The sequence below is a fragment of the Nasonia vitripennis genome, chromosome 4 (genome assembly GCF_009193385.2).
Source record: "Nasonia vitripennis strain AsymCx chromosome 4, Nvit_psr_1.1, whole genome shotgun sequence".
NCBI classification, from domain to species: Eukaryota; Metazoa; Arthropoda; class Insecta; order Hymenoptera; family Pteromalidae; genus Nasonia; species Nasonia vitripennis.
The window spans coordinates 21159879-21172395 of record NC_045760.1 but is presented as its reverse complement, the minus strand read 5'-3'; the positions used below and the strand labels follow the sequence as shown (position 1 = coordinate 21172395).

Genomic DNA, 12517 nt, shown 5'->3' with positions numbered 1-12517 from the left:
TATGAAAACTATCATGTAACAAAGAATTCTAGAATGCTTAATTATATCATAAAATATTGTCACCCAGACTCAGTTTCTTATTTTAGTGCGCATTGTCCCTTATGTAATTCTCAGAAAATTAAACCTAACCTACAAAGTTATCTAAAGCATGCGCGCTTCACAAATTAGCGCACAAACTGCTCACAATTTATTTATTAAAAAAACTAACCTCAATTGTAGAATCCTGTCTGTATATTGTCAATTGAGAATGCGCGCGCGTAACGCAAAGGCTATGTGAACGGCCACGACATTGAAAATTATATTATTTTTTTACGATTACATTTTTTTAGCGCGAAAGATGAAATGTGTGTTGTACTTATGTGTGTTGCTATCTAAATCATATATGTTCAATTAAATTAATTTTTTTATAACAAACAGTGTTTTATGATACAATTATAGAAATTTGATAAATTAAATATTAAATTTATAAGATTAGATCAAAATTTTATTCATCATTAAGGGGCGCGGTAGCGCTCCAATGGCTAATATAAGTTATATATACTGTAAATAAGAGAAAAATTATAGAACGGATAAAATCCAATTGTTAAAAAAATATATTTTAGATATTAATAATAAGAATAGTAATAAATAAGAAATTAAAAAATAAATAGCAACTTGTTGTTAAAAACAACAAGTAAAATTGTTCAGCGACAAATACAATTATGTACATAAGTAGTTTTAAATAGGTTAAGTTCTAATTTTAAGTTTCATATATGTTTTTGTTGTAACCAGGCCTGCTAACAGGTAACTTTGTTTACCTCTGCAGGATTTTCAGGCATGATTCACATGTCTTGTAACAATTTTTCTGGTGAATAAATAATAATAAATAATAAAGTATATTTACTGTGCCGTCGGGAGCGCGCCGCATTATACTTTGAATTTGCTAAATAACCTATTTACGTTTTATGAATTCTGTATATATTTTATTCGATCTCCTGTTGATCAGCTAATGCAAGTAAACACTCTGCGCGAGTGATCAAGTTTTTCTCATTTCACGGCTTGCAGCCGTTTCTTTATCGCCTCAAGGGTTGAAAATGCATATGCTATGCAGTGACATGCAATTTTGGAAGCCAATGCTTAGTAGCCTACACTGGAAGAAAACCGCCCGTAGTTCCAAAATATACTTATTCCAGGAAGATAATTATTAAGTGCAAGCCCAGCTGAACCGATCGAGCCGCAAAAGAGTCAATAACTAGTCAGAATTCAGCAGATATAGATAGAGAAGCCTTACTTATATACTAATTCAGACGCCAGCTACCTTTCTGTGTTTTTTTATTGTTCCTTGGATTTTTCAACTCGGTTTGGTTCTATTTATAGCGCTAATTGAAAATAACTTGGTTTCCCTCCTAGCAAATATTTACTCTGTTTGTTATTAACAATAATAACGGCAAATTCATGGTTTTTTAAAAATATCTCAAAAACTACAGCACCTACAAAAAAATTATCGTGATTGAAAGTTGCTTGAAATATTGAAATGCATAAATTATCATCTGACGTATTTTCGCGTAGCAGTTTTTGCAAAAATGTAACTCGTAGCATCGTGTCTCTAAAATTTTTCAACTGGATATTGTTGTAAACGAGCAGCTTATTACAAATAATTTAGTTTTCCAGCAGTCAAATACTTTTTTTGTTTATTATTAACAATAATAATGGTCAAAATGTGGTTTTTCAACAATAACTCAAAAACAACTGCTCTTATAACAAAAAGTTATTAAAACTTGTTGAAGACAAAGTTCATAAAGTATTATCTAACGCATTTTAGTGCAGGTGTAGTAGATTTTGCAAAAATCAAACCTAAACTTTTAACTATGCTATGCTGTAATTCAAATTGAATTTTTCTTTAAACATTTCTTTATAAGTTTATTTAAAACTCATTAAAAGGTTATGAAATCCAGTTAAAAAAAAACACCTTTTACAAGGTAAAATGTTGGCAACTATAAGTTTGGTACCCATGAGCAAAATCATAAATATAAACAAATCAAGTAAATTCTTTAAATATATACTTAGGAGGAATTTACTTGATTTTTTTATATTTATGATTTTGCTCATTTTTTGAACAAGATGATTTGGATTAGTTTTAGAACATTCAGATTAAATGCGAGAGAATCATGAAACACGAAGCAGATTTTCACCTTGAAGTTATAGTGAGATTGATTCTTCTTGGAGTAAGTAATGATTTTTGTCAGTCTTCTGATTTTTAACACTTGACATTTTTAAAAATGATTTCACTACATTCATCAGCGTATATTAATAAAAATAGAGAAAACTTTTGTAAGCTATAAACATTAGACAATTTCTTTAAGGAATGCATAACTTTTTAGAGGAGAAATCCAGATGGGTACAAAACTTATAGTTGCCAACATTTTACCTTGTAAAAGGTATTTTTTTGAATTATAAATACAGCTTTTTTCAATCTCAGCTAGCTTTAAAGAATAATGGGATTGTAATCTCAAAGAAAAAGACAAAATAATGAAAACATATGTTTGACAGTTTTTTTTTCAAATGCATTCGATAAAAGGCCATCTACTTTTATTTTATTTCCTTCTGCAGTACCCCGTAGCAGAAGATCTCGAAAAATACCGTCGTCAGCAGCGGCACAAGTATTTTCGTAAACAAAGCCTACCTAACCTAGAAAATGCACTGATACATCACCTGCTGGAGAAAGCAGTAAGAGCAGTGAATATAGAAAACCTAACCCATTGAAAATCAACCACCCGAAAAAATCTTGTCGCGGTTTTTAATTGGCGCGCACATCATCATCGCGGATGTGTCAGCCATGTTGTGTTGATATTCTCGTGGCCGCGCGCGCGGGCGCATGTATATCTATATGTTATACATACGTGCATGCGTAAGAGAGCAGTCTCTGAGAGAGCGGATAACCTCGTCGAAGCAGCATACAGCAATATACGGCCAAAGACAGCACACATCAGTCAGTCGAGGACATGTATATACATCGTGTACATATATTCAGAAAAATAAGAGTTTATGCCAAGTCTACTTGAGGTTTGATACACATATAAATATACATACGTGTATCAGTGCATGTATGCGTACACGCATACATATACAACGTGTATACGTAAACTCATATATAACAACATATATAAACTCTAAAGAAAATACTCACCGGCTGTTGCTGTAGTAGTTGACCTGCCGTTGCTGGCCTTCCCATTACCCCTTCGTCCCTTCTTCTGATTCTCGTTCTGGCTCTTCAGCAACATCTTACGATGCGCGAGCCGCGGATACGCATTATTATTACAAGTATTCACAGCAGTCGCGCGGCAGCCATTTGCACATACTCTGCTGGTCGCAGGGCTGCCAGATTATATGTCGTATACTCTTGCTACTATATTCTCTCTTTCAGTTCTCGCACGAAGCAGCCTATATAGCTATACAAGCTCTAACATATGTGTGTTTGTGTGAACGTATATATTTATACGTAGTCGCGTTCTATAATTCTGCTCTTCGTTTTGACGAGACACTCACCGGCCTGTTGATTTTCTGCATCACTTTGCGCTGTCGAGATGCTTTGGGGTTATGTTCTGTCGGTTGCTACTCTCGCTTTCCCCGAGTAAGACTTGTTATTGTTCAAAATCTGTCGCCGATTGTTTGGGTTAAACCCGGAAGAAGAATAATACGGTGTTGTATGTTACGATTTGCGCGCTAGCGTGGTATCAAGGTTAAATACTCGGTGTCGAGCGCAGCGCCATCTACCGTCGTGAAAGCAGTTAAAGTGTGCTGGACTGGCCGCCGGTAAGGTAAATTTTTACCTTACCATCAGCTGATCGTGTAGTTGTAATAAATATCGTACTTGTGGGCGCCATTTGTCCGTGACTGGTATTGATCTTTAGTGTGACACCAGTGTGAAAAAGGAAATTGCGCTACATGCATACGTACACGAAAGGACAATGTTCCTATGAATGAGCTGTGAAATTGGATTCACAACATAATCTTCAAATATACTTACTCGGGATGTAAAACGATTCAAGTTGTGATAGTCATTACGATCAAAGACAAGTTGAATTTGCGTAAAGCTATATGATTGGTTATTATTTTCTTTAAATTCAAAAATAAACTATCTCTGGTTATTTTATTAAAATAATATGGGGCAATAAAGAAAGCCGAAATCTACAATTAATAGTCCACATATATTTACAGTATGACAACAGAAAACCGTTTAATCGACATGGTATTTGTGTTACTTTTAAGTATCTTGTTCGCTCTTCTATTTAATTCCAAATATTCATTTTTCTGTGTTAACATACAAATTCCCGCATTCGGCCGAAAGCACATTAACCATTTTTTTTTGTCATATGAAGAAAGCGTGAGGTCAACGAATAAAACATCGTCAACAGCGCCTTTTCATAATCGCCCCTCTTCCGCTCTATGTATATAATTCATGATTTGTAATGGATTCATTAAAATCTGCATGCTTCGCAATAATCGATCTCTTTTTATGTGTATGTATACATATTTACGTGCGTCTATTAATGTGTGTGTCTTTCTTTCTATTCCTTTTTTTTTATTTTAGAGATGTGTATAATTTGAGCTGATGTTTTAACAACCATAAGAAGGATAACTCACCAATTATAGGGCATATGTAGGCATATGTACGTGTTACAGACATTTATGATGATGATTTGAGTATATAACAGCTTTACAGCAGGAAAAATTACTACAACTGTCTTTCATAAGGCTCTAATTTTTTTTTGCTTATAACTCAACGGTTTTAATAATTCCCGATCGTATATAGCAGATGGCTGATAAAGACACATCAGAGTCAAAATTATAAATCCCTCTGATTGGCAAAAGCTTGAAAGTTGAATATCACCAATGTGAAGTTTACCACTTCTGAAACTTGATGAGACGTCAAAATTTCTGTGTCGATGATTACGTAGTTTTCAATAGAGTTATTACAGCAAAGTTATTTTGTATTATTTATAAAGTAGGATGTGTCGTTCATATGATTTTTTGTTTTTCATTTAAACTCTTAGAAGAGACAGGTGGCTTCAAAGTGGTGATAAGACTTTCACTTCCACTTGCACGTTCAACCCTCTTCCAAATGATTCCTTTATTTTTAATCTTTTGAACTAGCCTGAATTAAGTCTGTGCATTTAATCGTCATATATTTATATACTCACGTTTTATATTTCTAATGCTCAAGTAGCTACGTTACTCACTTTTGAATTTTCTTTGGATTCTTATAAATATATTTAAAACTTTCAACTCATCTTTTAGACACGTGTAAACTTTAAATATAACACAAATTAATTTGTATAATATTTACTCATGAATATAAAACGACGTTAAAGTGCGAATCATTTTGAATTAAAATTGTATTGTAAATATATTGTTAGCTTTAACATCCATACTATAATTAAACATATTGGTATTCGTAACATTCAATAAATTTATATATTCTTATCATTTTCAAGAAGTGAGTAAGGCAACTAATCGAGTGCATTATGCAATAATAATCATTAAAAATTCCGTATCACCAACAGTATAGTTTCACATTTTTTGAGAATCTCGATTCTGATAAATTTATATTAAAAAGTTTATTTACTTACATAGACATTGTTAAAGAGTGAAAGTTATTATTGAAGAGAGTTTTTGTTGGCAAACCAGAATTGTTTAGAGATTATTCGCGTATAGCGTGTGTATAGGCTATCGTAAAAGCCCGATAAACGGATAAAAATCTTTCCTTTGCAAGTTCTCGAGACATAATATATCCTTGCTTTCATAAAGATCCATCCCATCGTTCTCGCGATTACTTCTATCGGACTTTATTTTTATTCTCCTTCGTATCTCTTGTGTAATTTATGCTTTGACGAATGCACGCGATTTATATATTATATATGTATATAATCAGATTGTCCATATGTAATGATATTGTATTCACATATACTCGCGCATTTTCACGTTGAAATAATTTTGTAATATCTGTATTGGCATCACTATACTTTTTCTTAATTTTCTTCAAAGACATTCGGCGCACGACGTATAACATTCGGTCTGTATAACAACTAGCGCTTCATCGACGATTATAACAATAAATATTATTTTTAACGCTATCAGCTCTCGTACAAGTTTTTCCAGCTATTAATTTCTCTTGTTGAATATGATCATCCCTTTTAACATTCATTTCTCTTCTTTTGATTTTAAATATGTCGAATAAATGTGTTTTATATGTATAATTGTATACAATGAGACGTTGGAGCTTGAAAATGTAATAAATTATGCATAATAATTAGTTTTAGAAAATGAACTTCAACGTTACTCTGAGGAATTGTGCTGCTTTTATCTTTTATTACCACTTATTTTACACATGTATCGCAAGTACATTTTCAGCTTTCTGAAGTAGTATTAAAAAGTAATTAACGTGAACATCGGGGTACTTGAAAATTTATGGCGGTAGTCAGTACTTTACATGTTGTTTTTATCTTCCCTCGATATTACGCTAAACGACAGTTAAATCGACAAAAGATTATATCGGTACCTCTCAGAAAATAATTTACTCACTATCAAGTTTCTCGCATAGTAATTTAACATTTTACGGCTTATCCGATGCTGAAAAAGTCCAACCAAACCTTTCGCACAAATTATTTCCTGAAACATAATGACACTGCAAATCTTACCGGCCATTATCGTTTACCTCAATTTGATGAATCCATACGAGTATATTACGATTTTCAAATTGACAAATATTCTACAATGTAATAATTCTTTTTGCTGTTAGCACTAGATCGATTTAGAAAATTACGAAAATCCCTTCATGAAAGTAGGACAAAAAACAGTTGTCATCAGATTTACGAAAGATATGTACAATTACAAAAATGTGAACGTGGATTACAGCGACAGCCGGCAAGCTACATACAGGTCGAGACAATTTGATTTTAGAATTTATGCCCGTACAAATAAGTTTAGATAAAACTTTTGATTTACAATTTTTTAAGGAACGTCGGCTGCTCGTTAAATATTTTTTTTCCACACTGAATCTCTTTCAGGAAATCTGCATCCTCGCGTTGATCTATACATCGTTTTTACATTTACACCGAGATCGTTTTCCTCCGACGGATCCTCGACGTTGAAGTTTTTTTTCTGCTCTCGCGTCGATCCGCAGTTTGCTACAGTCGTGTACCTAATTTTTTTCTCTTGAAAAAAAATAAAAATGCAAAAAGTAATTCGAGATATACATAATGCGGGCTCGTATACGGAAGACGAGAAGTTTTATTGTGTACAGCACTTTATGCATCAAGGAGAACCGTAAATCATTCGCTTTTGCCTTTCCACTTTTTTCTCTCTTGTCATCTCTCTTTTTTCGTTTTTTTTTTGTATCCAATATCGGACGGGAGGAGCGATTTATTCGGAATCCGCTACTTTCATCCCAGCTTATGTATATTTATATATTTTCTTTATATTAATAATAATAATTATTATATTATAATCGCGCTCTTCGCAGTCGTAGCTCGGCGGTGAAAAACCGACGACTGTATAAGGATACTTCCGATTGCAATAACGTATCAAAAACCAGTTTAAATTATATCTCGATATCGGTGCTTTATTCATCATCGCAGCTTCGACTGTGCAAGAGGCAAAACAGTCTTTTCTATGTATGAACTTTTTTTCGCTTCCTCTTGTATAATCGAGATTATTTACGCTCTATCTTATATACCTATACCAATCACTTGCATTCTCGTAAAGAATCGTGTACCGCTTACGTATATATTATAACGCAATATCGCTTCTTTTTCATACTCATAATAATGATAATAACAATAACAATAATTATAAAATAATTGATTTAATGAACATCGGCGCGACTACTTTGTCGCGCGCGCGCCCGCGAGAACCTTCTCTTCAACGTCACTTATCTATATATCCTCGTAAGTATATGCGGCAATGTATGCCCATCCAAAACACACCGCTACACCTGTCACACTTGTATATCTGTGGCTTCCCAACAAGACAACTCAACTTGCAATCTCCTTTTTTGAAATATAAACTTTTATACCGGTGTTCTAACAAAATGTTTTCTTCAGTCCATTTCGAAGCAGACTACAAAAAATAAATGAGCAGACGCATAATAGAGTTGCCTTTTAAAACAGCCCGCGCGATCGAGTAGATCGGAAAAACGCAAAAAGCGGACTCGAGTCATTTTGCCAGGAAAGCACGGATATTTTGCATAAAAATACAACTTCTTGACCAGTCTATGCATATTTATATGTATAAATTATGTATAACGACGTCGTAGTACTCTGCTGCGCACTTGTCGCGATCTGGTACATCCTTCGCACACAATAACGCAGTCCGCGCACTTTCGTTCTTTTGATTATTCTTACAGGACGAAAAGTTCCGGAGCTCGAGAGTTTCGTGTTCCCCCTCCTTCCGGGACGTGGCTCGCGCGGAGGATGAGTATGAGTCGTCCTCTTCTCAGGTGTACACGGCGAGGGATCAGAAAAATCCATCCTGATGCTACGCGCACGACGGTTGCGAATCATAAGAACCGCGGGAGAAGGAACTAAGAAGAACGAGCCCTGCCTCACTGTCCTACACTCCGCGGACACACACGTCGCGTACGTCAGGCCGTCTTCTGCACTCGCTTGCGCGGAGTTGGGTTTTAGAGTAGCGTGGAGGCGGTGAGAAGATCGGTGACCAGTGGCTCGGGAGGGGGCTCGAAGCATCAGACGCGCATCTCGCCGATGCCCGACTGCACTCGGCCGGACAGCATCGTCGTCTGCTGCAGCAGCGGCTGGTTCTCGGGTGGACTCTTGGCCCTGGGCGGCGGCGGAGCCCGCGGCACCGTCAGGTGGATCGATCCGTTGGCCGGTCCCTGCAAGCCCAAGGAACACACGCACAAGGCGGCTCCTTTATGTGTTACGCAAGAATTTTTTCCTTCTTCCCGGCGCATTCCGGCTGCACGGGAGACGCGAGCCGCGCTTGTAATATCATAGCGCAGGCAGGACGAGAGCGGTGAAAAGAGATATGCAGCGGCAGAGCAGAGTGTGGTGAGACGAGACACGCGCGGGTATGAGAGAACGTCGAAGAAGCAAAGAATGTGGTATGCGTATTATACTACAGTGTGCGTCAACAGCCTGGCTGGGTTTGAGCCCCGAGTGTACAGAAACCAAAGTCGTGCAATATAATTAGGTTCTCGAGAAAGTATAAGAATACACGCATGTCAAATGAGAAAAAGGAACTCCCGCACATGATAATACAAGGATGACAAAAGAGCCTTTTATTCACCGTGGAAGGAAAGAAAGCTTTGGACTTCGGATTGTCCTACTATACACTTAGGGCCCAAAGTGTTTCCTTTTGTATCTAGAAAGAAAGCCGAAAAACATTGTGTTGATGAGATGGCCCCCAGAGCTGAGGAAGGTATGTAAGTACATGGGCTGCCATACAATATATATTTTTATAACTGCACCTCATACGCAGTCCTTACCTGGCTCTGCTGCGTGCTTATGTCGGGGAGCACCGAGCCCCGTGGCAGTGTCGAGTGCTGCGTATGATGCTGCTTCTGGTAGTGGTGCGGATGAGGCAGCGTGTGCGTCACTTGAGTCTGCTGCAAGAGAATGTTCGTCTCGCTAGGCGGCGCCGTCTTCATCACGTTCCTGCGTTCAATTAAAATGCCCTTCTACACCTTCCTGCTTATGGCTCTGAATTGATCGTTTCGGCTACTAGCATACTAGTATAACGGCGGAAATTTTGCGCGGTTAATAGCTCTGGAACGAGACTCTTATCAACGCTATGTAGGCACATTAAGCGCGCTATACGAGAGAGGACTAATTGTCTCCGGGATGTGCTACAATAACATTTTAATCAAGTTTTCGCGTAATAATGATGTTACATTGTACCGCTGGAATTCAAGCTTTCAAGCTGGAATGCATACAGGCATTCCCTTAAGCACCTGAAACTCTGTATATGATTATGATAAATGAGCGCAGAATAAAATGAGTTCGCTTTCGTTGTTACAAAGCACATAAAATCGAATAACGTAAAACGCGTGAAACTGCTTTGCAGTCGCGGTATTTATTACTGTATTGCAGCTGCATTTGCCTTCATTTAATTTTGAACGCGCGCGTATATACACGACATCGACAGTCGCCTTCATTTTTATTACATGAAAAGGTGAATTCACGTTGAAATTCAAATGCAATAGTTCTACCTGCGAATCATCTCGTTTTCCACGTCGACGATGACCTGACCACCGCCGGGAAAGTGCGTGTGCGGGGGTGGCGGTGGGGGTGGCTGCTTGAGGTCGTTGAAACCTCTGGGCCCGCACTGCTGGTTCATCATCTGCTGCTGTTGCAAGCTCTTCACCTCGAGTCGCGTCTTGTCGCGCTGGTAGTAGACCCCAGCGAAGATGAGAACGTTCAGGATGAGGAGACTGCAGCCGATCGCTATCGTCACGCTCAGAGCCGTCGAGTACGTCGCGTAGCTGCGGACAAAGGACAATTTCTATTTCTGTTTCACTGCAGCTAACTCGTTAATTTGAATTATTTCATCGGACCTAAATCAACGTTTACTCCGCCCGGATAACCTAACGGCTCTGGTGAAAAATTGCAGTTTCACAGGCTCGGGAATAAGTATATTATGTATGAAGTTTTACGCCGACTGTAAACTGGTGTCGGGGGCTTTAAAAATTTCAGAATCCATCGTTTCTCGCTTTATTCAGTTCATGTCTTTTTTTTCAAAGGCGGATAAAATTTTCCAGCGCGCGTTACGTACTTAGTCCGGCCCTCGCGGTGACCCAATTCCTGCGTATGTTTCGAGCGGATTAAAGGGGGTTTAACGCGCTTGAACTTTTCCAAACGCGACAAACGTTTGGCTTAATAACTGCGCTCAGCAGCTTGACGCGCGATTATTCATCAGCCTCAAAACTGCACAGGATCATTTTATAGGTTCATTGCAGACTCACCCTGCGGCGTCGAGGCTCGCGAGCGTGTCCGTGCTGGCGTTGTGAATGTTCTGTATGTTTGTGCTCTGGATGAGACTGACGCACGTGGTCAGGCTGTAGTCCGTCGTCGTGGGCAGCTCGGTTGTCGCGTTTTTCGCCGCCGATCCAGCACCTCGGCGTTGGGAGTCGAGGTCGTTGCTGGGGCTGACGATCCTGCTCAGAGGGTCGGGTCGCACGAAGCCGTCGTAGAGGTTCGGGTCCGCGTAGCCGCGAAACAGGTTGTGCCGGGGCTCCACGTCCTCCATGCCGGCGCGATGCAGTTCCGGAACGAGCCTCAGCCAGACCGACAACTGGTGCGCTCGGTAGTGGTTCTTCATTTTTGGTTTCATGCCTGTAAAAGTGGTTTTGGGCCCTGTTGAAAAATCTCACGCCAAAAGCTCATCTGACCAAGTGCGGCAATTAACTAAGTTCCACCACTCTAAAAAGTACAAAGCCTGATTAGAAATAATTGTATGATCGTGTTTTTATGGTTTTTTAAATATTTTTGATTGTTTTGTATGAATGCTTTCAAAAAAATCTAAGTCCAAACGCCGGAAAATTCTAAGTTCTATGCAAAATAACGTATTTTTTGGACCCTTTTTTCTACGCATTTTAGACGATTTTAAGTCGTTTTAGATGGTCGCCCTATGTACTTTTTTCTTTTTTAATTTTTACCAACAGTGGCCAAGTCCCAACGCCGGAACAATTCTAAGTTCTTAAGTCGTTCTGGATGATTGCCAAATTTACGTTTTGATTTTTTTTTTCTGTCTAAAAATTGAGACTTACCTTTCATGAGTGTAAATTCCAACTGCAGTAACAGTTATTTTGTTTCTATAAAATTTAGTTTTATTAAAAACCCTATGACATCGTTAAAAAAATGCGAACAAAATAATGTGGGATTCGTGGTGTACAGGGTGTATTGAATAAAGAGAAATAGAATAAACTGAATGGTATATATTGTTGATATGGTCGATAATGGTTACACTTTGAAATAATATGGCTAGTTACTTCTAGGGCTCTTCTCTCGTTCGAGGTCACGCTGGGACTGCTGCCCCCCGGCGCTGGCCGCAACGCCTCAGCCCCTCGGTAGTTCGCGGGGGGTGAGGGTAGCTTGGCGGGGGAGGACTAGCTAAGACCGAGCGGCGGGGGCCGCTCGGGCTTCCCTCACACTTACTCTCTCTCTCTCTCTCTCTCACACACACATACACGCTTCCGCATAATCGCGAAGTCTCTCTCTCTCTCTCTCACACACACATACACGCTTCCGCATAATCGCGAAGTCTCTCTCTCTCTCTCTCACACACACATACACGCTTCCGCATAATCGCGAAGTCTCTCTCTCTCTCTCTCTCTCTCTCTCTCTCTCTCTTACACGCACACACACACATACTCTACGCACGCATTCCCACAATAATAAACAACCTTACGAAATATAATGTATGCAAACAGTAATAAGAATGATTGTCTAAACGAATTGAAAATATTTAAGAAATAATTTAAATACTGAAAATAATTTTTGTTGAGGGATAGCAAATGATC

The 12517-nt window shown here is 38.4% G+C and overlaps 2 protein-coding genes across 14 annotated transcripts in view; both read right to left on the bottom strand.

The window, feature by feature from the left end:
* The window catches only part of LOC100114432 (nuclear factor of activated T-cells 5), a 65168-nt gene extending 61465 nt beyond the window's left edge, over positions 1 to 3703 (bottom strand). For 2 of the 3 annotated variants that reach the window (XM_031929364.1, XM_032599059.1), the window contains exon 1: positions 3167 to 3703. In XM_031929364.1, the coding sequence (XP_031785224.1) occupies positions 3167 to 3260 (94 nt within the window). In that variant the 5' untranslated portion in view covers positions 3261 to 3703. The remainder of the gene's footprint in view (positions 1 to 3166) is intronic. The other variant, XM_032599061.1, reaches the window with a different exon arrangement.
* A 465-nt stretch (positions 3704 to 4168) lies between these two features.
* The window catches only part of LOC100114473 (neuroligin 4), a 237576-nt gene continuing 229227 nt past the window's right edge, over positions 4169 to 12517 (bottom strand). For 8 of the 11 annotated variants that reach the window (XM_016986595.3, XM_016986593.2, XM_016986592.2 and 5 more), the window contains exons 12-15: positions 10961 to 11330; positions 10208 to 10480; positions 9485 to 9653; positions 4169 to 8872 (exon numbers count right to left, since the gene is read on the bottom strand). In XM_016986595.3, the coding sequence (XP_016842084.1) occupies positions 8723 to 8872; positions 9485 to 9653; positions 10208 to 10480; positions 10961 to 11330 (962 nt within the window). In that variant the 3' untranslated portion in view covers positions 4169 to 8722. Of the gene's footprint in view, positions 9361 to 9484; positions 9654 to 10207; positions 10481 to 10960; positions 11331 to 12517 lie in introns of those variants that run through there. The other 3 variants (XM_031929372.1, XM_031929371.2, XM_031929373.1) reach the window with 3 other exon arrangements.